At 58.4% G+C, this 27505-nt stretch overlaps 1 protein-coding gene across 1 annotated transcript in view; it reads left to right on the forward strand.

Moving 5' to 3' along the window:
- Positions 1–18839: 18839 nt before the first annotated feature.
- The window catches only part of NECAB2 (N-terminal EF-hand calcium binding protein 2), a 52322-nt gene continuing 43656 nt past the window's right edge, over positions 18840–27505 (forward strand). The window contains exons 1-2 of the mRNA XM_044922071.1: positions 18840–18898; positions 19134–19194. Of these exons, the coding sequence (XP_044778006.1) occupies positions 18840–18898; positions 19134–19194 (120 nt within the window). The remainder of the gene's footprint in view (positions 18899–19133; positions 19195–27505) is intronic.

The raw sequence follows: 27505 nt of genomic DNA on the forward strand, positions 1-27505 counted from the left end.
GTTATTTCGTCCCAGCAGCCCAGACAGCCGGGGAGGGATGGATGTGGGTGGACGAGTATCTCATCTCCACGGATCAGTCCACATCACTGACGGGAGGGAGCTGGGCTGCCGTATCGTGCTGCACTGAGCCAAAACTCACCTCACACCACTTAGGTCACGGAAACCCTGTTTGTGCGCTCGCCACACTTACCACGGCTCGTAGCAGGGCAGGGGCGGCTGGCACGGCCCAGCTCCCCCTTCCTCTGAGCGATGATCAGACTGCCCAGGTGCCCTTACAGCATCCTTTGCGCAAGGACTGTGGCAGCAGCGGGTTCCTGGATCCTGGCGTTGAGTTTGCCGCCCACTGGTGAGCCCCCACTGCCCAAGTGACATTGTTGCAAGGGGGACACTGGCTTCAGGTATACGTGCTGTCTCCCAGACCTGGGCTCCGTCCCACATGCTCTCAGCAGACCCGGGGCAACCACTCGGACCACAGTGTCTTCTGTTAAAGTGCCCACGGTAGGGCAGCTCACAGTAGGTGCTCAATAATTTGTCCTTCGTTTCCATAGCGTTCCAGATTCAGGGCTGAAGCTGTGCTCCTCCCAACCACAGAGCCCGCTCCTTGCCCGTGTCCCCCAGTCCACGTTTCAGACCCCATCTCAGGAGAGGCTCGGCCCCCCTCCCCCTCGAGCTGCTGGTCCAAGCTCCTCTCCCGTGGCCTCCCTGCTTTGAGGTCGGTAGTTCAGACACACCCCCAGCTCTATCCCGACCACAAGGGTTTCCCCACAGGCCCAGGCCTGGGCTCTGCTGGAAATGGGATTAATTACGATTCGGGCGTGCTAATGGACTTGGGGCCGACCTGCTCAGACTTGTGCACAGGCCCCTTTCTGTCCTGAAAGGCAGCACGTCGTCCGACAGCTGGAGCCACCTACCCTCACCTTGCCTCAGTCTCCCCATCTGTAACTGGGGTAACCACAGCGCACAGGCACTTCAGGGCTGCTGAGAAGCCTAAAGGAATGACCACCGTCATGTTCACCTGGATAGAAGAGGTTCTCCAGCCTCTTCCCCGTATTTGGAAATTTAGAGTGTTGGGCAGTTTTCTGGCTTCTGTTCAAATTCCTAAAGGTGACTGTTCCCGGAGGAAAAGGGGCAGGAACTTGCACTCTGCACCGCACAGGCGGGCATCACTGATGCCTGCCTGTTCTTTCTCCCCCGGCACGCTATCCCTCCCTCTCCCTCGCCTCTCATGTCCTCCCTGCCCTCCCTCCCTCTGCCCTTCTCACTCAGGACTGCACAGCTCCGCCCTCCCTTGGGCTTGGGGGCATTAACGCTCCAGCCAGAGGGAGCTGCTTTCTCCTGATTCTGTATGTGGCTTAAAAGGTAGGGAGGAGGACTCTCCTAACATTTTTGCAAAGATCGGCTTTTCCTGGGCTTTGTTTGAAATTAAGTGTAAAGTATGTTTAAAATTTAAATGGAGGGAACATCTGTCTGATTTTTAATTGGATTCTAAAGCCCTCATTGGAGTATGAGGTCCTTTTGGATCTATTCTTAGAACAGACAGCTGCCGGGTGATTTCCACCCACCACAGACAGTTTCTGCATTCTTTGCAATTTAGCTAAGTTGATAGAGGGGACCCCGTGGCTCTTTCTTGCCCTTGTTTTTTGTCTTTTTCCAAATGGCATTTGTATTTCTCACCTAGCTAATTTCCTGTCATCCAGAAAAGGAGGAAGAAAGAGCATTTATCTGTGCTCTGGTCCTGTAGTTCTCACCTCCCGACCATGAGGCCTGAGGATGTTTCTGACTTACTGCTGAGGAAACTGAGCTCTGGGAGGACTGAGCAGCTGGTGAGGGAGGAGCTCGAGCAGAGCCTCAGAGAGGAGGCGCCCAGCCACCTGGCAGAAGGGCAGCTGGGCAGGCGAGGCGAGGAAGGACAGGGCACGTCGGGCGGGACACAGAGGTTCTGGCAAGGGGGCGGGGTCCTGGGCAGGACTCTCCCGAGGTGGAAAGCAAGTGTCCTGTTGTCAGCCATCTCTCCCAGCTGCTAACCAACAGGCCAGGCCTGGTGCTCCAGTCCGGGGGACCCCGAGGGGCTGGGCGAATTAGAAGCAGAGCCCTGGGCCAGGGTTGCCAACACTGTTGCCGAACAAACTCGAATTAAATCGTCACAAGAGAAGCCAATAACTCAAGGACGGACATTTATGTCGGGTGCCGGCAGCGGGGCGTGGGCTCAAGCCTTAACAACTCCCTTCTCCACCCACGAGACAGACATCTGGGGTTTGACAGAGAGGTCTGGGGCTGGTGGTACGTGCAGAACAGGCAGGAGCGCGAGGTCATGGGTGAGGGCAGTGTGTGTTCGGCACGGTCGGGGGCAGGGGAGGGGGCACGTGGGGTGTGGTCTTCCAGGCATTCCATTGCTATCAGGGCTTTTTTGGCCTGGCGATTGGAATGGGCTCAGACAACCTCTCTCTCAGAAGTGTCTGGGTTTGCACAGTCCCTTCTGTGTCCCCCTGCCAATGACGCACGTGTGTGGGTGGCTGCATGAGCATGTGTCTCCCCCTAGATAGAAGCTCCCTGAGGGCAGGGGTCCCACTTGGTTTTTCCAGCAGCTTGGCACAGCTCCTGCCATGGGCTGGGCTGCAGGTCCCCCGGGGCTCCCAGGGTCACCTCCAGTGCAGCCCCCTGCAGAGGGACGCTCCTCACCCTGCTCTGCTCCTGGCCCAAAGCCTCACATCTCCATATAGGCAGGGTCTTTCTGGCAGGGCTTGGCCCTCGGCCCTGGCTCTCCCCCACGGAGTCCTGCCCCAGGGCACTGTGTGACACGGGGACCCACGGGAGCCGCTTCCTCCAAATCCACTTCCTGCCCAGGAACCATAATCCCAGCCGCCCTTGGTGAGTGCCCTTCCCTGCAGGGGTGACCTGGGCCTTGGCTTGCAATGATGAATGGAGACCCCGGGGCAGCCTGTAAAGGAGCACGACTGTCCCCGTCTGAGAGCTGAGGACACCGAGGAGGGCAGAGGGTGAGGGGCCAGCTCGGGAGCTCCTGCTCTTCCCGCGCCGCTGTGCCCCCTGAGACTTCTCTTTAAACACAGGGAAATTAAAAAGACACTTCTCTTCCATAGTCCCACCTCTCCCGGGCCAGACGGTGTCCCCAGATCCCGCCACCTGGCTGTGAAGGCAGGCCTGCGCTCAGTGCTGATGGCTCAGCGGGCCCTCCTGGGGCCGCCTGAGAGGTTGGACCAAAGGAGCAGGTGAGGGGCCCAGCACAGTGCCTGCCGCACAGCAAGCTCCTCAGAGCTGTGGCGGCTCCCTTGGATGGGGACAGGCCGTGACTTGAGAGGCAAGGAGCCGCAAATCCCTGTTCCACCTTGGGCCACTGTCACTGGAGGTCAGAGATGCCTTCCGGTGCTAAAAATGCTTCTGCGCCTGGAATGCGCGGATCTCGGGCGCCGTCCACCCTGTGTGCCACTAGATGGCGGTGCTGCCTCTTCTTTCCGGGGACTCCGGCACTCAATCTCCGCTCTTAAGCAGTGACCCAGGTACTAGACCTGCGCCCAGATCCCACACAGCAAGCCCCCTTTCTCTCACAAGGCCTGAGGAACAACACTCAGGGCCGCTGCATGACCCGGGGCCGTCCAAGCCTGCTGCTCTCTCAGTTTTCCCAAGGTGGTCCCACCGCAAGCTCCTTGGGTCCCGATGCAGGATCAAGGTCATTGACGGGGAGGAAGAGTGGGATCATTTGTCCCAGAGGATCCCCTCTCCAGTCCCTGAGGTGAGTCTCCACCTGGGCCAACTGAGGACATGACTTTTGCTTCAGGCATGGAGCCCAGATCACAAATCCTGCTAAATTTAGGAGCCGTGGCCCCGAACTGCGGTCATTTGGTGACCATCGTGACTTTTTATATCATTGCCTTAAATAAAAACTCAGTATTTCCTGTCCACAAGTAGAAGTGCAGAGCACAAATAATGCAATAAAAAAAGGAAAAAAAACAGTATTCTTTGTTTTTTTAAAGATTTTATTTATTTGCGAGAGAGAGAATGAGAGACAGAGAGCACGAGAGGGAAGAGGGCAGAGGGAGAAGCAGACCCCCTGCCGAGCAGGGAGCCCAATGCGGGACTCGATCCCGGGACTCCAGGATCACGACCTGAGCCGAAGGCAGTCGCTCAACCGACTGAGCCACCCAGGCGCCCAAAAAACGGTATTCTTAAATCCTAGTTAGACATGGCTGTCTTCCCTCTCCCTCCCTCCCCTTCCAAGAAAGAGGTGAGTAAATGCCAGGGAGGATTCCAGGTAGACTAGGCACCAAGCAGACTCACAAAGTCCCCAAAAGACTTTTGAAGGAACAAGAATTGCGAAAGGATTCAGTGAGGTCCTTGCTCTGTCCAAGAGCCAGCAGAGTAGCACCCATCTCACACTTTGGGAACACAGACACACAAAGTGAACTTCCCCTTCGGGCTCGTCGAAGGCAGGTTCTCCAGGTGTGTTCTTGAGAGCCTCGCGATAGGGACGAGGACCAGAAGGAGAGCCACGGGCAGGAAGGCCTCGGAACCAGGCGTCCTGGCCAGAGGAAGTGCCCTCGGTGGACAGGAGATGGGCAGCTCCCCGGTGCAACCTGCTGACCCCTGAGCACAGTGATGTTGGGGGGACTGTCCAGGCTCTCTGCACCTTTTGGGGCTCCACAAATTCTTCATTAAACTTCTTAAAAATCGTATTTATAACTTCTTAACTGCCGCAAAACCAGCCTATCCATAAATGTAATGTATCAGATCTTAGCGCATTGGAGCCACCAACCTGTCCGCCTGTGGGACGGGGGACTCTCGGTCTTGTTGAGCCCTCAACAGACCCAAGCTGGCCCCAGATCTGCTCAGTTGAAGCACACACTGGGAGAACGGTCTAAAACTAGTCCTTTGCAGCCTTTTATCTGCATGACTCAGCTCTCTCTTGGTACTGTGCAGCCACAGAAACGGGCAGGCTTGTCGAAACAAGCACCCGACATCCCAGACCCTTTCTTCCCAGTATGTGTGATCCTCACGTCAGTCTCGCCGCTAAACGTGAAGATTTTAGCCCAAGACCTCGGGATCATGCAGCCAGCCCCCTCTAGGGAAGCAGCTGATGGCTGATCTTCTAAAGGGGGGTGTGAAGTACTGAGAACAGCCCCGGGCAGGGGGCATCTTGGAGGGCTTCCCGGATGGCTAGCATGCCAGAGAGATTGATCAGCCAACATGCGGCACCTCCATCCCTCCAAACTCAACCCACCTCCTGCACTGACACCAGCCGAGACCAGAGAAACCGTCCACATCTCTTGTTTCATGTCCTTGCATCAGAAAGCCCCGTGAGGGCCAGTGGGCTGTGTGCTGCCCCATCCGACAGGGACGCTGCTGGAGAGCGGAGGGAGGGCTGCGTGCTGACAGATTAAGTGAGGGGGAAGACACATTCTCTTCACTGTCAAGTCCTTTCCTTCCGGCAGCGGAAATCCGGGAGCTTCTTGCGGGACCAAGTATAGCTTCCCACAATGCTGGTGTGCGTTATGAGCGACCCGCGCATCCGGGCGTCGTGCATGGGCCGCCCCCCCCCCCCGACGTGACTGTGTTCACGCATCGTTGTTACATCTCTGACCTCCACACACGAGCCATCCGTAGCTTCACACAGGTGTCTTCTGCCATTTTTGTCATTGCCGGGGACCGCTGGTGACCACAGAGGCTGGGACATGCTTTATTTGGACCCAGATCTGGGTCCCCATCCGGACGTCATCCCTTCTGAGCTGTGCAACCATTACTGAATGTACACTGAGTAAATGCATCCATTTTAATCTATAAAACAGATGTAAGCTAGTAAACGAATTCTTTCATTTTGAAATTTTTCATATTGGCGCTCCAAATGAGATTTTTTGTGTGTGTGTATTAAACTCCTCTGTGGCTGCAGGGGGAAAACGCTTGGAAATGTTGGATGAGATGATTCGTGGGCCCTTCCGAATGGCAACGGCGAGCCCGGACCCTGGGCAGCCTCCTCCCTCTGCTGTTCGCGTGATGGTGAGGCCTCCGGGTCCTGCTGGTTCCAGTGCCTCAGTTTGGGATTAGCAGTGCCAATCCACTTTCTGCCACTCCGTCCAGAAGATTCCGGTAAGTAGAGAAGGCCATCTGCCCTGCCCCAGGCCTGGGGGGCCATCTGTCCGAGATGCCCAGGATGCCCACAGACCTGGTGTCCTGGGTCTGCTCCCATACCGCAGATGGGGAGACTGAGTCTTCCGGAGACTCAGACCTTGGCTCCAAGCTGCACCTGGAGCAGGTGCATGGGTCATGGTGCTGGGCTGAACACGGAGGCGCCTGGCCCCAGACCAGAGCTCCGAAGCATGCAAGTGCAGGGCCTCTCACCCAGCTCCCTCCTGCCTGGGGATCACCTTGGCAAGATGTGCCCATGTTCGCGGTGTCCCCCCGGAGGCTGCGGATGCTGCAGAGAGAGGAGCTGGGCCAGGCCAGGCCCCCGGGGCAGCACCGCTCTGAGGCTTCCCCTCCTGACCCCCCAGCCAGCACAGCTCAGGACTCTGTGATGCGACAAACAGGACAGCCTGACCTCTCCGGTTGCTACATTCAAGTCAGGGGAGGGGGTGTCCCCTGAAGGAGGACCAGCTGCACCGTGCCTGCTCCTCCCCAGCCAGCACTGGTCACCGGTCACCCTGCAGCACCCAGCCTGTTTGTCACCAGGTAAGGAGGGGGCCCTCGGCAAGGAGGGGCAGGGCCTTCTCCGGGGAAGCCATGGGGTCTGGTGTGGGGGCCTCACTTGGCCAGAGAGGAGGAGGAGGCTCCAGAGAAGGGGCAGCTAGGCCCTCTGGCCCTCCAGTCCTGGAGCAAGCATGTGGCCTGGGTGAACCCCAGCATTGCACCTGCTGTTGTACCATCTTGGGAAAGTGCCGTGACCCCTGAGCCTCAGTCTCCCCAGCAGTAAAATGGTCTAACTCGTCCCGCCTGCACAGAGCTCCTCCGTGGGTGGCCCCGGCACATACCTGCACATATGTGCAGAAGCTGCTCAAAACAGGACATTGACCTTTGTCGCCAGGCCCCATCAAAGCTAGACTCAGGGGCTCTCAGGGCGCCTACCCCTCCCGACTCCCAGCACCGCACCCTCCTCAGGCTCCAGAGGCCCTCATCGGCCCCCCTCCACCCGCCACAGTGGGGCCAGGGAGAGAAGGCGGTTAGGGGCAGGTCAGCCCTCGGGCCTCTGTCCTTCTGGATCTTTGGCCTCTCACCTTGGCTCTGTGTCAGGCAGACCAACAGAGGCCTTTGGTTTCCTGACTCAGAGTCTCTGAAATCAGGCTGGAGCCTCACATGTGGTGAGCACGTCCCCCCAGGAGACCATGTGCTTCACCGCGTGAGCCTCAAAGCCTGCGGAGGGCCCACAGATCGGGCAAGGACATTCGAGGCCCCGATTCCCGCCTCCGCACCCACCCCACAGCCAGGGACGCTGTGGCCTCACTGGGCTCCTGACTGTTCTCGAAGGTTCACGCCTGACTTTCACTTACACTTTCCCACTAGCCGGGGTTTGTCTGTCCAGCTAACCCCATTTGAGACTCAGCCAGGGTACTGGCCCTGCTTCCTGCCCGGAAAGGCAGGCTGCAATCTGACCCCAGATCTCTCCCATCCTTCCTCCACGACCCCTGGCTGCCCACGAGAGTCAGCTTTGAGAACACTGAACCCCAGTGCAAACCCGAGTCCCAGGCCAGGGTCCCGCCCACCCATGTCATCCAGTTCCACCCCAGAGAACACACAGCTGGGCTGGGCAGCGTCCAGCCCTCGGTTAGCCCTGGGCTCTGCCGGTTGCCCCAGCCCTGCTCTACCCCCTCAGCCCTCGACTTGGTCAGGAGCCCCTTTTATGCCTTTTAGCTGCTCAGCCAAGATTGGGCTCTTCTGGTTTCTGACCCCGGCCTTGCCATTTACTGAAGGGGGGGGTGACCTTGGGAAGGTCATGTGCCTCAGTTTCCTTGTCTGTAAAATCCTATAATTGCAGCTCCCTGGTGGGGAAGCTGAGCTGCCTTGTGGTGTAAATCGGGTGACATGCTGAGCTCCCTGGTGAGGTGAGTGGTCTGTAAACGGTGCCGCCCTTCCCGACCCTGGCCTCGGGCGTTCTCCTACCCGCCATTCTGGGGAGCAGCATGACTCGGCGTCACTCCACTCACACGGGGGCCCCTCGCCCGCGATTGGGAGAACATGGCTCCTCCTGTGCGGTGTGTTTTCCCATTTCAAAGGCCTCCGAGGTCGACAGCATAGCTGTGGGGGCTGGGAGGCTGCGGCCCTGGGCAGAGGAGGCCCAGCAGAGCCAGGCCGCACCTCACACCTGCCCCCCGTGTCCCCTGACTTCTGGCTCCGTCCTGGGTAGACACAGAGCTGAGGAGGTGCTCCCAGGGGCCCAGGCGCCTGCCACGCCCCCAGAACCACCTTCCCTGCCTCCCCAACTCCCAGGCCAGGGAGCGGTGTACTGCCAGGCAGGAGCCTGAAGCTCAGGAGGAAACGTGGTCCTGGACAAAATTGCCTTTCGGTTAGATGTTCACGTGCCTGTGGTCCCTTCTGTGCGAGTGGCCGGGGCTTTGGTACCGCGTGACCGTGAGCGGGGGGCTTAGAGCAACAGAAATCTATATTCTCCCAGTTCTGGAGGCCAGAACCTAAGATCACAGTATGGGCAGGACCAGAGGTTCTAGGGGAGGCCCCTCCTGCCTCTCCCAGCTCTGGGGGCCCCAGGCATCCCTGGCCTGTGGCCGGGTCCTCCTGTCTCTGCCTCCGTGGTCCCATGGCTTCCCTGTGTCTGTCAAGTCTCCTTCTCTCTTAAAAGGACACTGTCTTTGGATTTAGGGCCCATGCTCAATCCGTGAGGATCTAATCTCTAGATCCTTAATTGATTATATCTGCAAAGATTCTTTTTCCAAATACGGTCTCACTTACAGGTTCCTGGGGTTAGGACGTGGGCGTGTCTTGGGGAGCCCCCACTCCCGTCTCCTCTCTGTCCGAGATGTGATGGGGTCTCAACACTGCCTCGGAGAGAGTGTGGGGTTTGCACTGTAACAGTTCCCGTGGACTAGCTCGCGATCTCCACCAGCAGGTGCCTGCTGCCCCCTCCGGCCGTTCCCCAAGCCACTTGCCAGGAGATGGGAGATGGCGGGAGGGGGGCTGGGCGAGCGGACATCCAGGTATCTGTGGCAGAAAGTCCCACAGAGAGCACCCAGGCCCACCCCTCGGTTACAGACGAGAAACCTGGGGCCTGGCTGTGTTTTGAAGCTCCTCTGCCCTTGCCCTCCACCCCTCCCCCACCCCGCCTCTTCCTCGGACTCCCGCTGACCATCACAACAGCCTTCGGGCCTTCTCTGTTCTGCAATCCCCATGGGAGCCATCCCTGCCCATGAGCCCCTCTGCCTCCCCCCGAGACTCCCCTCCCCGCTCTGTGCACCACGAGCCCCTCTGGCTTCGGCCTTCCCTGCCCCCACCCCTGCAGGCAGTCTCCCTGTCGCCCAGCTCCTCTGGCTGATGCCTTCGGCCTTTCCTCCCCCCCCTTGCAGAAAACCTCCTGATGACAGACAGGGCTCAAGGCTTCTGTGCCCACCCCCCCCCCCCACCACGCCCATCCTCAGTTTCGCGTTTGCCCTTTCTTGGCTCACCGTCCCCTCCTCGGATCTCCGACCCCCACGAGGAACAGGCGGCATGGTCTGTCCCCCGTGCTCCTGGCCCATGCAGAGCACCAGCCCCACACTGGCCAAATGAATGGAATGTGACCTACCCCGATTCCATGGCCAGAAAGTGGCTCCCATGCTGGTGTTGTGCTTGGCCCCCACCAGAAGGAAAGCCACGTGTCTGCTCCCGGAGCTCCAGGGTCTTGGAGTCACCTGGTAGGCGCTAACCTCTCTGACACTGTGTCTCTAGTGACAGAAAGATCAGTCCCAGAGGAAGGAGCCTGGGAGAGTGCTGCCCTGGTGATCTCTTGCTTAAGGAGCACCCATAGGCTCAACTTACGTAATCATGTTTATTGAGCACCTGCTATGTGCCAGGCCCTCCAGGAGGCTCGAGATCGAGATCCACCAGGGAACAGAAGAGAATACACCCTGCCCTAAGGGAACTTGCATCCCAGTGTGGGGTCCAGACAAACAAATGAACAAGTAAGTGTGTAGTACATGAAGTGGTGGTGAGGGCAGATAGAGAACCACAGCTGGATAAGGAGGGTGGGAGTTACCCTTTTATACACTGAGAAGACATTTGAGCAGAGACCTGAATGAATTGAGGGAACAAGTCACATAGACATCTGAAGGAAGAGCATTCTCGGCCCAGGGAATAGCAAGTGCAAAGGCCCTGCGGAGGGAGTGTGCCGAAAGCAGCGAGGAGCCCAGAAGGGCAGGGAGGTGGGAGAGGAGGTCAGACGGGTGAGGAGGGCAGGTCACAGAGGACTGGTTTGGACCCCTGGCGAGAGGGAAGTCATCAGAGGGCTAGGGACACCATCTGGCTTTGGGTGGTGTGGTCATCCCAGCAGCTGGGTGGAGGATGGGCTGTGGTCAGAGCAAGACTGATGCCACATGCCCTGTGTGGTTGGGAGGCTGTGCGGCAGTCCAGGGCAGAGACTTGGCAGCTGCAGACATCGTGCGAGGTGGTCAAACTCCAGATGGTCTTGCAGGTAGCGTTGGTGGGGTTTGCTGATGACTTGGGTGTGAACCAAGGAGGAGTCAGCCTTGACTCTGAGCAGCTGGAGGGAAGGAAGGGCAGTTCTGGGGAGCAGTCCCGGGCCCCACAGAGAGCTGATGCCGGGCTGCACCTTCCCTCTGCCAGTCGCTGCCTGCCCCTTCCGGTCCCCGCCAGAGCCCGAGGATCACGCAGAGGGACACTCCGCTCCTCCCCACCTGGCAGGAGGCGGCAGGCCTGCTGGGGCGCACGCAGCCCGCAGGGGTGGGCAGGCCCGCCAAATCCTCTTTCCAGGGATGTGGTCACAGTGGTAGAGACACAGAAGCTCCCAGTTAGGGGCCTGGACAGGATCCAGAACCCCTGGGCCTCTGCCAGCCGCAGACTCTTCCAAATCAGGGTGTGTGCGCAGGGAGAGGTGGGAGGGAGCAGTCAGAATGGAAAAGACCCAGAATCCCGAGCCGGTTGACCTGGTTTCTAGGCCCGGCCCTGTCTCCTGGGCTCCTCCATTGAGGAGGAGAGTGGGGAGGTTGGCGGCGAGGATTTCAGCAGAGCTTACCACATGCCAGGCTCTGTTCTCCGTACAGTGCGCCCTTCCCAATCCTGGGTGATGATTGCTATTTTTAATCCCCGTTTTACCCATGAGGAAACTGAGGCCCAGAGCTGGTAAGTCACTTGCCCCAGGTCACTCCGTTGGGAAGTGGCCCCTGAGGCATGTTGCTCACCACGCTGCCTCTCAAAGCCCCGTGCAGCCGGCCTCAGCCCACAAACATCCCCCGTTCCCCAGCTCCAGTCCCACTGCTGTCCTCACACCAAGCCTCCCAGCCCCAGGGCCTTTGCCTGTGCTGTTCTCTGCCTAGAGTGCTCTTCCTGAGGCTGACTCTCCGTGCACTCTTCAGGTCTCAGTGGAAATGTCACTTCTTCAGAGACATTCCCTGACCACCCACCTTCCCCCAAAATCCAGACCTCATCTTGCTCCTCCGCTGACACCTCAGCCATTCAGTAAAGCCTCCCAGGCTCAGAATACAATGGTGAGCACAGAGAGCAAGATCCTCCCTGCACCCTCACCTCGGGGACAGAGCCCTGCCACCAGCTTCCACAGGGGAACCCACAGGGTCGTCCTGACCCCTCACCCCTCTCCCGCCTCTTAAATGCACACGAACTCCTTGAAATGTGCCTTGAGCTAGCCGGTCCCCCACATGACCCCGGGAGTCACTGGTCTGTTTGAAAGAATTGGCCCTCCCTCAACCTCCCCCTGCCAACACCTGCCGCCTGTCCTCAGGGAGCCTCCCCTGGAGCGAGCGCCGCACAGGGCAGTGGAGAAACCAGAGTGGCTTCAAGCACAAGCCCTAAATGGAAAGGGCTGAGGGCAGGTGGGACACGTGGAGCCACTGCTCCAAGGAGTGCCTTCTGCCTCTCGGTCTGTGGCAGGAACTCTCCAGAGAGAACAGGCCTAGTGTGAGCCCCTGAAGACCCAACCTGGAACCTTCTTGCCATGTGGGTTCCTCTTTTCTGGACATTTTCCGATTTTCTGTTAAGATGTGGGGCTCAGAACCAAATATCATTGATCAGTGCCCAGTCAAACAGGACCTTCACCTCCACCTTCTGTGGACGATGCGATGTGACCCCAGATTGCAACACAGAAGGGCCATCCTCTTGCCCCTCCTGCAGATGCCAGCTCTAGAACAGTGGTTCTCAACTCTGGCTGCCCATGGGGAGCACCTGGGGGGTTCTTCAAACTCCCAGCACCTGGGCCGCACCCCACACCAGTTCAATCAACATCTCTGGAGTGGGGGACCAGGCTGGTGTCCCAGGCCTTCCAGTCCTCCGAGCCCCGACCCTTGTACTTGACTCACTGAGTCCCTGGTCTCCAGGTCTCAAGGGTGCCAGTAGGTCTTTAAACAACTATCTAACCCAGGGTTCCCGAAGTGTGTTCCAGGGAACACTAGTTCTGCAAAATGTCCCATGAAGAAAGGGTATGTGGTCAGTGAGTTTGAGAAATGCTGCTCTAAAGCCACCCCCCCCCCCCCAGACGAGGTCATCAGAGGAGTCACAGCGGAAGGCAAAAACACCTGAAATCAAGCTTCCTGTAGAACTAACCGGAAGGGCTGTTCCAGCAGAGCGTTTGGGCCCTTGTCCGGCAGTCAATCAATCCACAAATATCCCAGCACGCCCTGAGCCAGGCCCTGGACCACAGGGCGTGCAAGCCCTCGGTGTGGCTGGGCTCGCCACTCCACATGCCAGTTCCCAGCTTGCTCTCTTGCTCAGGTGGGCACTGAGCTGAGTGGAGTGAGGATGGGATGGGGGGCGGGGGCTGGAAACCCTGGGACCAGGGAGAAGTCACCACTGCAGGGTCCTTCTTGGAGCCTCAGGTGTCCTGCCCCCATGGAGCCCAGCGGAGGCCTAGAGGGCCCTGGAGGGGTGCCTCCGCCCTGGTCAGCTGGCAGGGGGGCCCTAGCTCGAGTTCTGGGGGCCCAGGTGTTGGGGAGGCCTCTGTGAAACTCCACAAGCATTTGCTTATTTATGTGTGAATTTTACCTATGTGCCGACCAGGCGTACTCCATGGAAATGGTACGGCCCTCAAAGTGCAAATGGGTGTAGAAGGAGCAGTCGGTCCCCAGCCACCCAGGTCCCCACCTCCCCACCTGGGAGAGAGCCACCCCGTCCTCCTCGCGCCTCCTCCCCGCGCGCCCCCTTCGTCCTCTCCCCCCACCCCTGCCCCATGCTCTGCTTTCTTCCTTTCCTCTGTCTTGCACAAATGGGGGCAGACTCCACCACCTCCTGATACCCTGTTTTCATTCGCCATCACAGGGCACCTTTCATGTCACTCCATAAAGAATGGCTGCAAAATAGTCCATTATAAGAATGTGCCAGAACCTATTTCACGAGTCTCTTAACGACTGGCACTTGGGTTGCGTCCCGCTTTCGGCTCTTCTCAACAATGCTGTAATGAATAACTCTAGACAGACATCATTTCGGATGGGTGCAAGTCTGTCTCTAAGACAAATACCTCACAAGGGATGGCCGGTCCACAGCCATGTGCACTGTTATCCTGACAGACGGGGCAGTTCCAGCTTCCACACCCGCCCGCGATGCCCCGGGGATGCTGTCCCTTTTCTAAAGAGGGCCTTTCTGCCCTAGAAAAGCTCACCATGCCCCCAGGGGTTTCTGGTTTCTGGTCTCGGAATCATTTCTTCCAATGACATCTTGTGCAGAAGGTTGAGAAGTAAAAGAAAGAAGGGGCGGGTCGGCTGGTGTGCGAGCAGGGCTGGGCATCTGCTCCGTTGTCTGCCACTCGCAGGACGCCCTTTGGGGGAGCCAGGAAGGGAACAAGAAGCATTGGGGCACCCTGGGGATGGCAAAGCAGGAAGCCAGTTCTGCCCCTGCGCTGAAGGGACAAGGGGAGTGTCACTGGAGCCGAGGGAGACCGAGGGAGACCGGGGAGAGGAATCGGGGCTGATGCCGGCCACAGAGGCTTCTGCCGGCGGCCACGGCCGACGAGGTGTCACCCGGCCAGCGCTGCGCCCACACCCGCTTGTGCCCTCCTACTTGCAAGAGCTGATTGTGACCTTTTCAGGAATTTTGTGTGCCAGTTGTGAAACACCCCCATGTTTAAAATTTATGTGAATCATATTCAAAACAAAGATAATCCATCCTCAGAACTCCTCACTTCCTGATGATTTTGCTGCCTTTTGCCACGCACTGTGGTCACAATGTCATCTACATCCGAGGTGATCCTCCCACGTGCCTCTCCCCGACTCCACGTGCGGAGCGGTCGTAACTCGCCACGGTAACTTGAGATTGACGGTGGGCAGCACTGCTGATTAGGGCTTTCCACCGTGCCCCCGAGGCTGGCTGTTCAAGTTGCCCAGCACTCCACCACGCCCGCTCCTCTGCCCTCTGCCCTCCTGCCCCGGTCTTTCCTCGATGAAACCCAACAGAAGCCAGCCGGTCAGGGCACCAGACTCCCAGGGCTCAGAGCAGGACAGAGAAGGTAGAGAACAGATGTGGGAGAAACCAATGGAAAAGAGTTGGCATGCCGGGCCTCTACCGACGGGGTGACAAAAGACACCTTGGGATCCCCGGCTCCCTCCGTGTGGGAAGGACATTTGGGCAGGGTCTCGACCCCCATCAGTGCTGAGCCAGGCAGCCAGCTGGGAACTGGCCGGTCTGCGGGGGACGCTCGGGCCGGTGCTCTGATTACGGATCAGAGGATGTCAGACCCGGGTAGCAGAACCCTTCCACGTTCTTTAGAATGACTATGGCATCGTATCAAAGAAAGCAGTGTTCCCATCCTGCCTGATTCATCGCCAGCACACTCACGTGCCGGGAGTCAGGGCTTCTCACACCCAAGCTGCACTGGAACCCCTGGGGGTTCTGCGGGAGTACAGGCTGCCAGGCCCACCCCCACCCCCCGCAACGTTCTGCCCCAGCGAGTGGGCATTGCGATAGAAGAAATGCATAAATTTGGTCTTTTCCCCTGGCTCCTGGCCAGAGCTCCTCCAACCTTTGTAGTTTTCTGACTGATAAATGTGCTTGGAGCATCTTTTATTGCCATAGTTGATCTTTGACCCCAGTTCCAACATAGACGCCCTGGTGAGATCTTTCCTGGGTGATGGGAATGACTTTTGTCCCAGTGAGGTGACCCTGGGTGGCTCCCGCACAGCAGCCCCACCCCCCCATCCTCCTGGTGGGGGGCGGGAGACCGAGCTCACGGTCCATCCTGCCTGTGTGCTGAAGCGTCCCTCAAAGTCCCTAAGGTGTGCGGTTTGGAAGGCTTCCAGGTTGTGAGCACATCCACGTGCCAGGGGGGTAGACACACCCAGCTCCACAGGGACCGAAGCTCCTGTGCTTGGGACCCTTTCGGGCCTCACCCTGTGTGTCTCTCCGTCTGGCCGCTCCCCTGTGTCCAGGACCACAGCCTTTGTAATGACCCAGTAGTCGTATGTACACTGTTCTCCGGGGTTCTGGGAGCTGCTCTAGAAAACTAGGGGGCCTGAGGAGGGGGTCATGGGAACCTGTGATTGTAGCCAAGTCAGAGTGTGGGTCAAGGCATCTGTGGGGCTGAGCCCTTAACCCGAGTGGTCTGGGCCAGCTCCAGCTGCTGTTGGAACGGATTGAACTGTGGGACACCCAGCTGGCGGATGAGACTCGGTTGGTGCAGGAAACACCCACACATCGGGTGTCAGAAGCCCCGGGGGTTGAAGCAAAGGAAAGAAACAGTTTTCCTAGACAGTGAGTCTGGGATGCGGTCTGAGACCTTCCTGAGCTCCCAGGTGCTGAAGCGTGAGAACGCACTTACTGCCCGGAGGGGGCCGACCTCTAAGGCTCCTGCCCCACAAATATAAAGTGTTTCTCTCGCTGTGTTGTCGCGCCAAGCCCAGACGTGTGGCCAGGTGGACCAGGGGGACACGCGTGGGCCAGGGTTTGCCTTGATCAAAAGGCCCGGTGGCTGCCGAGAGGGACCCAGCAAGGCCCAGGAGACCGGGAGGAGGAGTCTGGAACAAGCCAAGGAAGGCAGAGACCAGAGAGAACATTCCGTGTGATTCCTTTTACAGCAAGTTCGAGAACAGGCAACACTAACCTATGGGGAGAAAAATCGGAGGCAGAGCTGGGCGTGTTGCATGCGTTGGCCTCGGCGGCGGTCCACGGGCGTCCGTGCCTACGAAACTCCGTCGAGCTGCACGCATAAGCTGTGTGTGTGCTTTTTCAGAAGGGGGTCACATCTGCCTGTGTGTCCACCTAGCCTTGGCCTCGCTGATTCAGCTATTTCGTGTTCATAGCAGCCTCCTCCTGCCTGCGAGATCCTAGCTGGGAGAAGAAGCCGCCATCCCCACCCCAAGGCAAGCTCGGGGTGCTCAGGAGAGGCTGAGCAAAGGTGGCTTAAGGAGGCGGGAGAACGTGGGGTCAGAGATGCTGGCCAGGGCCTGGGGGACGTCAGCGGGTCGCCAAGACGCTCTAGTGAGATTTGAGAGGCCCCGGAGGCTGTCCCCAGGAGGGCAGTGGACGGACGTGTGCTCCTGGCAGAAAGGACGGTTCGTCCGGGAGGACAGAAGTGACCTGTGTTTGGGGAACTGTGAGCCTAAGGGCAGAGGCCGCCTGCAAAGTGCTGCAGGCCGCTGGGTGTTGGCGCTGATGGGGGCCAGTAGAAGCCCAGACCAGCTGGGCACAGCCTCTGGAAAGCCATGTGTGGTTTCTAATAAACTTGCATACTCGCCCTCCCTGTGACCCGGCAATTCTACTTTACCCCAAGTAAACGAAAGCAGATGTCCCCACGAAGGCTTGCCTGGGAACCGTCACACTACAAAGCTGGAAACAGCCAAATGTCCAGGAAATGGATAAGCCAGCTGTGGTGTTTGCAGACAGTGGAACTGTGCTCAGGAATAAAAAGGAGGGAACCGCAGGCCCACACATCAATGCGAGTGAATCCCAGAGCCACACAGGGGAGCAAAAGATCCAGACACCCGAGAGGACATTCTGTGAGATTCCACTGATGTCAAGATCAAGAGCAGGCAACACTAATGCATGGGGACAAAGAAGAGGGTTTGACAGAGGGTCCCGGGGAGGCTTCGGGGGGCTGGGCATGGTTCATGTCTTGACCCGGCTGGTGGTTACATAGAAAGCACATCTGCAGACCTCAGTGTGCGCTGCACCGTGTGTAGGTTATACGTACATATGTATATGAAATACCGATACTGCCGGTGGGCAGAGCTGCAGGGCGCCCGGGGTAAGGGACAGATGGAGGGAGGTGAAGGGTGAGGGCCTAATGGGACTTTGTACCGCATTGCTCTGGACCTTGGGAAAGGAGGAGAGACCACACCCATGTGCCCTCTGACCTTTCCCCCCACGGCAAGCCCCCCCCCCCGGCACTTTGACCTCTCTGTCTGCTCCTCACACCCACACAGCACACACACACCATACATATGCACACTCACACGTGTGTACACACACACACACACACACACACACACAGCATCCTGGAATCTGGTGGGTCCCAAAAGGAGCTGCTTCCTGAGGAACAGGAAGTGGCTATAACCTTGACGCTTTCCTGAGACAGCGGCCACAGCCCCTGACCCATGCTTGCCCTCACCCTCCCCATCACCTTTTCACACTGCAAGCCTGATCCTGTCACCCTCCTCTGGGGTCTTCCCTTTGCTCTCGGTGGCGGGGAGTGGGGGGGGGGGGGCGACAGGGACCAAATTCCTTCCTTGGCCACCAAGCCTACACGATCTGGGTCCTGTGAGCCTCCGCCGCCCTCACACAGGCACATTCTTTTTCTCAAAAGTCTCCTACCAACCTCAGGGCCTTTGCACCTGCTGCTGTCCTCACCTGCACGGCTTCTCTCCCTAGTCAGTACTTACCCACCCCTCAGTTCCCAGCCCAGTTGTTCCGTCCCAGCGCAGCTTTTCCCGACCCCACCAGAGAGGTTGGTTTGTGATTGCACACCTCTGCACTTATCTCCCTGCTGGGTAAGAAGATCTCGGTCTTTCTCGCTCATCATCTGTCCACTTCTTAGCACAGCGCTCAGCGATAAATTCCAGCTGATTGAGTCACTGAAGGGCGGGGGAGCTTTGGGCTCCCTCCCCGGAGGTCACAGACCTGTGGAGGGGAAAAGAGCACTAGGCAGATTTCCAAGGCTGTTCCTGCCGGGTGACCCTGGAGGAACCACTTCCCCAAGGTTCGTCAACTGGGAGAGAGGGTGCTGGGCTCGTGGGACAGCACGCTCTGAGCACAGGCATCCTCGCGCCCAGGATTCTGTGCCTGACCATTCTAGGCCCTCGGTGGGCCACGGATCTCAGAGTTGGGGGAGGGGCACAGGCACAGTCCTGGCTGATGACACAGCAGCGGGCACCCTGATCAAATGGACGGTGGAGGCCGGGGGCTCCAGAGGAGGAAGAAGGCCACAGCGGCCTGGACTCAGGTCCGCAGTCCTTGACAGCCAGAGGTGGACAGGCCCTTCCTTGCACGGACTTGTGAGGGGAATGGGGCCAGGCCCGGCCTGATGGCATTTTTAGCCTCCATGCCCTGAATTCCACCATTCAAGAAGCATCGCCTCGAGTGCAGGAGTTGTCCGGAGGTGAGGCCAGCTGGGTGCCCCCCCCGCCGGCTCGTGCAGTAGACATCTGGGCAAATCTCCCCGAGGCCAAACAGCCAGGTCACTCCTCCACCTCCACACAGGCCCCAAACACTCAGCGCCTCCAGGACCCTGCCCAGACATGACTGTGCCCATTGGCAGCACGCCAGCGCCGCAGGGGGCAGGCAGCCAGGTGGTCAGGTGGCGGGCTGCCCGGCACGCTGGGGAGAAGTCAGTCCAAGGGGCCCGGGGCCTGTCGGGTCCTGCTGGATGCAGCCCCGTGAGCAAGGCGGGGCTCCGACCGTCTCCTCAGAGAGGCGCCTCCGTCCCAGCCCCATCCTTCCCCACACTGGTCCCAGTGCCCGCATCCCACTGTTGGACCGCCCCCCGCCTCCAATGGGCAGTTAAGGAGCAATCCTGCCGTCCCCCTGTCCAGGCTGCTGCTGGTGGTGGTGTTGAAGGTGATGGTGATGGTGAAGGTGATGAACGTGGTGGTGGTGAGGACCCCCCCGCCGGAAGCCAGCGGTGGTTCTGTTTGGTCTCAACTCAGGGTGGTATCTGTTCCTCAGAAACCACAAGCACTCACCGAGAAGCTGTGTGTTGTGCTCGGGAAGGAACCGGGCGCCAGGGACACAGGCCGCCAGGCTAGGCCCCTCGCCGCCCCTCGGTCTGCTCGTCTGTAAATGTGGCTAATGGGAGTTACTGCCTCAAACACCAGCCCGGGGTCCAGCTAGGATGGACTCGGTGGTAGCTCTTACCATCCTCATGTTGGTCCCGGCCTTCTGCTCTCCGCCGGTAGTCCCATCCCCCTCCATCCCCCTCCGTTTCCCCCCCATCCCCCTCTGTCCCCGTCCCCGTCACCTTGGCCCGGAGCCAGGCAGACCTCTAAGCTGCTTTGCAAGATCCTCATAGGGTCTACCTGAGGTCCGGGGGGCTCCAGAGTCACAATCAAAGGGGGGACGTCACCGGCCCCGTGAAGATGCATCCTCTGAGCACGCTGGGCTCCACCTCGGAGCCCGACAGCATCCCCCCAGGGTTGGGGGGGGGGCGCATGCACCTGAACAAGCCATGGGGACGCAGCCAGCTCCATCCTGGCCTCCTTTTTCTCTCTGGGAGCTCCTCTGAGCACCGACACTTACATCCCAGCCAAGACCCCTTGGTCCCCACACCCCAACCTTCTGTGCCCAGCTGGAGAGGTCCACGGGTCCCCCCCGGTAGCACGACAGCGCTTGACCGCCCCCTACCTCTCTCCTTCCCGGGCTTCTCAGCCTAGCAAATGCCCCGCCACCAGGAAAATGTTCTTGGCCCTCTGTGTCCTTGCTCACGGCCACGGGGTGCTGCGTGCACGTTGGTAGCCAGCACACAGTAGGGCCCTGGAAACGCAAGTGCCAGTACCCCGACCTTGGTCTGAGCGGAATGGAGACAGAGCTCGAGAGGTTTGCCCAGAACCAGAGGAAAGCAAGGCAGGGCATGGTGGGCAGAGCAGGGAGCACACCCCCTCGGGGCCTGGGAGGAAGGCAGAGACCTGCGGGGAGGCCTTTCTAGGTCAGCTCCTGCAGGGGCCTGCCTGTGCTGAGGCCTAGGTGGGCCTGGGGGCAGCGGGGGAGCCCCTGGAGGTGGTCCAGCAGGGGAATGCAGGCTCTCCTGTGCCATTTGTAAGCTTCTAAGAGACTCTGCAGGCATGTGGGGCCTCGGTGGGAAAGGACAGGGCTCTGGAATCCTGCCTCTGTGTTGGCCCTGGAGCCCGAAGCCCTCTTCTTAGGACTTCTGTGCTGGGCACGGGCGCCGTTTGGGGGAGAATCATGCAGAATGCTCTTGGGGCTGTTCTCTCCTCCTGTCCAGTCCCTGGGAAAGGTCTAGTCACCTGACACTAAGTTAAATCACTGAGGCCCTGACCCCACCTGCCCGAGAAGGCAAGGCCCCGAGGGTTGGTAAAGCCTGATAACAGTGGCAAACATGACATTTTTTAGCAGCGTGTGAGCCAAAGTAAACAAAGACAGTGATGCCCCCACTCCCCAGGGACCAAGGGGCAACAGCCATAGCTGCCAGGGAGAAAACAGCCCGGCAGCCGCGGCAGCTTCTGGCCCCTGGGTCCCGGACAATACGCTGGGGCTCGGATGGGCCACACCCCCGCCAGAAGGGCCTGGAAGCCTGGCGGAGGGGCTGGCCAACCCAGAGTCTGCAGGGCTTCCTGATGCTGCAAGCCCACCTCTCGGGGTGCCGAGGGGGCGGGGGCTCCCAGTCCCCCAGCAGGACCCTCAGAGGCAGGGACAAGCATGGGGGGCCCCAGTTTTCTGAAGGATGAGGCGCACGCTAAAGCTCCAGCCCCAGGCCGCAGGTTACTTAGGGATTCCGAGCCCGTGGGGAGAGAGGAGCGGCACCCCAAGGGCTGAGCGTGGGTTCCCCAAGAGCAGTGGAGTCACATGGCTGTCTTGGGCCTGGCTCCATCTGTAGGCACAGACAGATGGAATTTCTCGTCCTTTCCCTCAGCCATTCAAAAACCCGAGGGAATCACCAGGAAGCCTCTTGAGAATGCAGGCTGCGGGTTCCCCGATCTCGTGGGGCCTGGATGGGGTCTGAGCCCCTGCGTTTCTACTAAGTTCCCAGGTGCTGCTAGTGCTGCTCTGGGGACCACATTCTCAGAACCCCTGCCCTCGAGGAAGTTTCAGGGGGCGATGGGGCGTGGGCTGGGTGGCTGGAAAACGCACAGGCCCGGAGCCACGTGAATGGCCGCCCAGAATGAGAATGTCCGAATGGGGGTACACAGAGGTGAGGGGTGGCCACCACCCCCTGAGAACCCACAGCAAGCCAGGCCAAGAGCTACCTGGGGGTCAGGTATTATATGGATAAGGAGACTGAGGCTCAGAGAAGTGAAGTAACCCACCCAAAGACACCTAGCTTCTAAGCTCCAGAGCTGATGTACGACCCAGGGTCTCTGACTCCACACTATTCACTCACCCCCCTCGCCAATCAGAACCATGTCTACTGGAGGAAGGGTCTCTACTGGTGTGCCACAGGGCTCTGTCTTCAACCTTGGCCAATTCACAGTTGGTCTAAGATTTAAGTATATCAAGGCATGCCAATCCTCCCATGTGATAGGAAGCATAGGATATAAAGAGGGCTTTATTCATGCTCAGAAATGTTTTAGGAGTCTATCAGGAAAGTCTGAAAGCCACAAGCTTCATTAATTTGTTTAGTCAATATTATCTGAGCTAGCACTGTGTCCCAGGCCCTGCACTAGACACCTGCAGTACATCAGTGAACAGAACAAAACACAGAAAGTCCTTGTCTCAGAGTTTTTACTCAGGCTGATTACTGCTGTTTATGACACGAAGGCAATGGAAATGAAAGCCATCTGAGACTCCCTGGCCTCGAGCATTGGCCTCGCTTCCTCTCTTTGCCCAGTCCCGGTCAGTTCCAGCCCCCGGGCCCCTGCAGCGGGTGGGCATCACCCCAGTTTCCAGGCTGCCTCTCCTGCTTCTATCATCCCAAGCTCCCTCCCACGTCACCTCTGGCTCCCGACCTGCTCTTTCCAAAGGCTGCAGAGTATTTCCGTCTGGGCCTTCGCCACCACTCGCTGACCCGCGGTCAGCAGCGGCCACGGAGGTCACTCGCAGCCTCTGCTGGTAATATCAGCGCCGTCGGGGGGAGAGGGGGTCTCCCAGTTTAGCGGAGCTGTTTCCCGCATGGGGGTTGCCCCGGGACTGGACTGGCTCACGGGATGGTGGTGCAGATGCATGACACGATGTGCCAAGGGGGCGAATGTCAAGTCCTCCACTGAGGTCAAAAGTCAGTGGCATAGAACCGAGTTGGGGAAACCGAGTCACGGTAAATGAGGAAGGTGACATCGGGGTTCGTCCAGTGGTTGAGTCGGTGGTGCTTTGGGGCTCCGGCGAGACCCCCACCGGGGTCACCAGCCAGTCCCTGCCGTCCTGGTGGTCTGGCTCCTCTGAAGATGTGTTTCCCTTGTAGACCTCGTGACTCTTGCAGAACTGCACAAGGAATGTGGCTTACAAAGGTCAGGCCGCGGGCTGGGAGGGGCACTCGCGTGCTGGGCCCTCCACGGGCCAGGTGGTTTCCGTCTGTGTTGATTCAGCTCATCTCCCAACAGCCGCAAAGACAGAGGCTTCCAGCCCCGCTGCACAAGCAAATTGCTGGTAAAACTCCCCGGGGCCAGCCGCACCCCAGCCCAGCAGGTCAGAATCTCTGGGACGGGGGCCTCGGTGTTAGGGTAGCTTTAAATTCTCACCAGGCGATTGCCATGAGCAGCGGGGCTGAGAAGGCTCTCGGCCATCTGCCGCGCGCACACACAAGGCAGGGGAAGCTCAGAGGGGTTAAGGCACATGCCCTAAGTCCCACAGCTGAAGGTGATGGGGCAGAGTCCCTGTTGGCCTGACTCCTGGGCCGGGCCCCCATCCACCCTGACTGTAGGGCAGGCATGTTCACTCTCCTGCCGTAACTGTCCCCCTAGTGTTTGAGGAGAGGAGGAGTGAATCAGGAAGCAGACGGCGTGGCTGCAGGATGGGGCTGAGCCCCCCCACCAGACTTGCCCTCTGTGCAGACTCTCCTCTGGGGGCCGACCCCACGCTCTGCTTGTGGCTCCTGACCTCCCCGGTCTCTCTGTGGGGCGGGGGGGGGGGGGCGGCGGGCAGGCCTCCTCCAGCTTTGACCTCATTTCCCACAGGGCTCTATGGCAACTCCCTGGGTCATGAACCCAGGCTGGGCCAGGCCCTGGCAGCTCACACCCCTGTCCTGGGGCCGTCTGCCACCAGACACACTTAAATCTCAGTCCCCTCCACCACTTCATGGGGAAGAGCGGCCTTGGGCAAGTCCCCCCCCACCCCCCGGTTTCTTCACCTGTCAACTCAACATGTTATTGAAAATATTTGCCTGCCCCCTGGTTGTGGAGAGTCGAGGAGATAAGGTGGTGACAAAGTTTTGTAAATGGTGAAGGCAAATATTAGCTCTGGTGTCATGTGCCGGAAGGGCCTGGTCTCGTCGCGCCAGGGCACCTGGTCACAGTCCCACTGTACTGCTGGCCGTGATTTGGGGCCATGTTTACCAGGGCCTCAGCTTCCTCACCTGTAGAACGGGAGAACAGTAGCCCCGTGCAGCCTTTCCTCACCGGACCAAACGCACCAAATCCCCAAAACGCCTTTTCAGCGTGGGCACCTCAGACCAAGGGCGACCACGGTGGTAGGTAGGCCTTTCTGGAGAGTTCTCGAGGCCGTGCATGCCTTTTTGCTCCAGGCAGGAAGGAGACTTTGTTCCTTCGCTAGTTCACTGTCTGCCTTTTCCCAGGAAGTGTCCAGACTCGGCAGTCCCAGCCCTGAGTTCAAGCCCCAGTTCTGTCGCTCATGCTGTGTGACCTCAGGCTCAAGACTGGCCTCTCTGAGCTTCAGCTGTGTGTGAAGAATATTCCGTCTACAGCCTGGAGGTGCCCAGCAAGTGGCAATGCTATGGGAATGGCCACCGGGGAGAAGGGAGGAGGAGGGGGCCAGGAGCAGCCCCTGGGAATAGTCCTAGGATTTTGTAGGGAGCAAGAAATGGTAGTTTTGATATGGGGGCACAGGGGATGCTTTCACCTGAGGCTACCCTATCCTCCCTTCCACTGGTTCCCCAGCTCCCAAGCACGTGCAGGGAGCTTGGGGGAGGCCGGGGGTGGGCTGGGGGCTGCTGTGTCTGAGCTCCTCCTTAGTGCTGGGCCCCTCCCTCAGCGGCACCACCTTGCAAGTCTGGTGCCCTGATGGGGAAACTGAGGCTCAGAAGGGCAACACCCCTCCCAGGGCACACTGCCCAGCTGTTTGCAGTGAATGCTCCAGATGCCCAACCAGTGTGGTTTCCCAGGGACTTCCGCTGCTGAATCCAGGGATGTCACAGTTGGCAGGAGCAGCTGGTGCCCACGTCCAGGAGAAGGCTAATGAAAGCCCCATGTGTAAATTTTCCAGTCGCCACATTAAATACGTAAAAAAAAAAAAAAAGTGAAATTAATTTTAATAATACCCCTTATTTAACCCAAGATGTCCAAGATATTTTCACTTTGTCACGTAATCCACATAAATATTATTAACGAGACGTTTTACCTTCCCTTTTTTATACTAACTGTTCAAAATTTAGCGTATTTTACACTTACCGCTGGGTTTGCCAAATACAGGCTGCTCAGGTAACTGAATTTCAGATAAACAATGAAAAAAGAATTTTTTTTTTAGTATAAGTGTATCCTAAATGTTGCGTGGGACATATTTACACTCAAACCTCTTTCTTATCTGAAACTCAGTGGCCTGTGTGCCTGTAATGCTATTTGCTACATCTTGCAACCCTAGTTTCGGCACCTCTGGATCCAGAGGCTTACCGGCCACCTGAACTGGGAGTGGAGAAGAGGACAGGCAGGTGTGGAGGGATCAGGGCCCCCAGGAGAGTCCGAGAGAGCCAGTCACCCCAAGACAACTTGCCTTGCTCCTTCCCTTCCCATGGCCCCGCCTAACCATCATCCCTTTGTTGCCCGTGACATTATCTGTCTTTGTCTTGGTTGAACTTTTGGGAAGCAACTCAACACATTCTATTTCCCACAATCTCCTGGCAGAAAATCAGGCGACAGGGAAGAAAGTCCACATCTCACCCACAATTCTCTGTATCAGCAAATTTTCCAAATCCGGAAAAGGAGTCAGAGCCAGCGGGGGCGGCGGGGCAGGTCGGGAGGAAGGATGGGCCAGACCCAAAGATGGGGGACCCGGGAGCCCACCTCCTTCCCAGGCCTTCCTCTCTGGACCCCGAGCCTCAGCCTCGTCCCACGGGGGCTGAGACGCTGCAGGTGGGAGTCTCTGACTCGGGGTTGTCTCTCTCTGCCTCAGTTTGCACATCCAAACACACTGGGAAGTTGCAGTCCAGAGCCCTGGGATGGGGAAGTGGACACAGCCAGGCGGCTGCCGGGGAGAGATGCAGCCCGCACAAGAGGTACGTCAGAGGGGAGCTGCCCTCCCCCGGCTGGGGCTGTCCCTGGGCTCCTGGCGTGTGGGGGTGCACATTCCGAGTGTCCGGGAATGCTGGAACAGAGGCCCAGAGAGGTGGGCCACAGCCGAGGTCACACAGCATGTCTGCAAGGGGCTAGAACGAGCTGGGGAGCCGGGGCCCAGAGCAGTGGGCTTCCCGCTGCCCCTGCCATAGTCCATGCACTGTGTCACACGTGTCCCCGAGGACGAGAGCGGAGGCAGGAGGGAGGTGCTCCCTCACACCTGGCCTGGTGCAGCCCCCTTCCCGGGCTCGTGTCCCCTAATCTCCTCCCTAAGCCCAGGGTCTCCCTTCTAAGCCCTACTCTCTATGCTGCCCCCCAATCCCTCGGTTCCCCCACCCCCAGCCTCCAGCCCTTCCCAGCGCCAGCCAGCTCACCTCTCTCCCCCTGCCCACCTCAGCTCTCCCCTCACTCTGTCTCTGTCTGTCTCTCTCTCTCTGCTGGTCCCAGCAGAACTCTGCATCCTCAGAGGTATCCTTCCTTGGTGGGATGCCAAAGCCTGTCCCTAGAAGAGCCCCTGCCCTCCCCGTCTCGTCCCCCCTCCCACTTCCCTGTGCATATTTTGTGCTGTGCACATTTCAGCCCCATCCCCCGTGCTCACCAGACCCAGGAGAGAGACCACACAAACTATAAGGGGCACCGAAGCATTCCATAATCAAGACCCACAGTGTTGTGTTCCTGTGATATTTTTAAAAATCAAGAGTAATGCCAAAAATCCGGGATGAAGAAAAGAGCAAAGTTTTAAATAAAGACAGCATCAGTATTCTGAGTTTTCCTCATGCATCAGGCTCCAATATGGCTCAGCACGGCACTGTTACAGATCCTGTTTGGTTCTGAAAATTTAATATTTTAATATTTAATCTCCACTTTTTGCATTACTTTTGACTTTTTAGAAAAGCTTATTTATTTATTTCTAAGTAATCTCTACACCCAACACAGGGCTCGAACTCACAACCCCAAGATCAAGACTCACACGCTCCCCAGACTGAACCAACCAGGCCCCTAATTCGGATTTTCAAAAAAATTTTGCACTAAAACATGATTGTCTTCATCACTGAGTGTTTTGGGTACCCCCTTAAGCCTTGCGTGCAAGGTGAGTGCCTTCCTTGCCTCCCACAGTCCCCCCAACTGCAGGGAAGTCCCCAGACAGGAAAGGATGACGAGGTTAACCATCACATCAGTGATGGAAATCACAGCTGATGTGCACTGAGCCCCAAGGGCTAAATACTGTTCCAACTCTACCCCTTCCTTCCTGAGCACCTACTATGTGCTGAGCACCTACTATGTGCTGAGCACCATTCTAGATTCGTGGTAAAGCAGACACGGAAACACTTCCCTGCCCACGCAGAACCCACATCCTGGTCTGGGGAGAGAGACAATGAAATAATAAGTAAGGATCAGCAAAATGTGAGGTGTGCAGAGAAGAAATAACTGAGAAAGGAAGACAGGAACCGGGGAGCCGGCTTCATGTTTCAGGCGTGGGAGCCAAGAATGGCAACACCTAACCACCACACCCACCCGGGGAGGGACAGCCTGTTTGTTGGCCCCATTTTTCAGATGAGAAAACTGAGGCAGCTTGCCCAGGAAGTGGCAGAGCCAGATTCTCACCCTGGGCAGGCTGATGCCCGAGGGCTTTATACTGGGTGGGACGAGTAGGAGTGAAGAAGGGGGTGACACCACGTGCAACCAGGGTGTCTTTCGCCACTTCAAGGGCCACCTCCCTAGGAGAAAAGGCTGGGTTGGCTGGGTCTGGGGCCCTTGGGTCCTCTGTTTACTGACCGAGGCGCCCCCCCCCCCCG

This window comes from Neomonachus schauinslandi, chromosome 16 (assembly GCF_002201575.2).
Source record: "Neomonachus schauinslandi chromosome 16, ASM220157v2, whole genome shotgun sequence".
In the NCBI taxonomy this organism is placed as follows: Eukaryota; Metazoa; Chordata; class Mammalia; order Carnivora; family Phocidae; genus Neomonachus; species Neomonachus schauinslandi.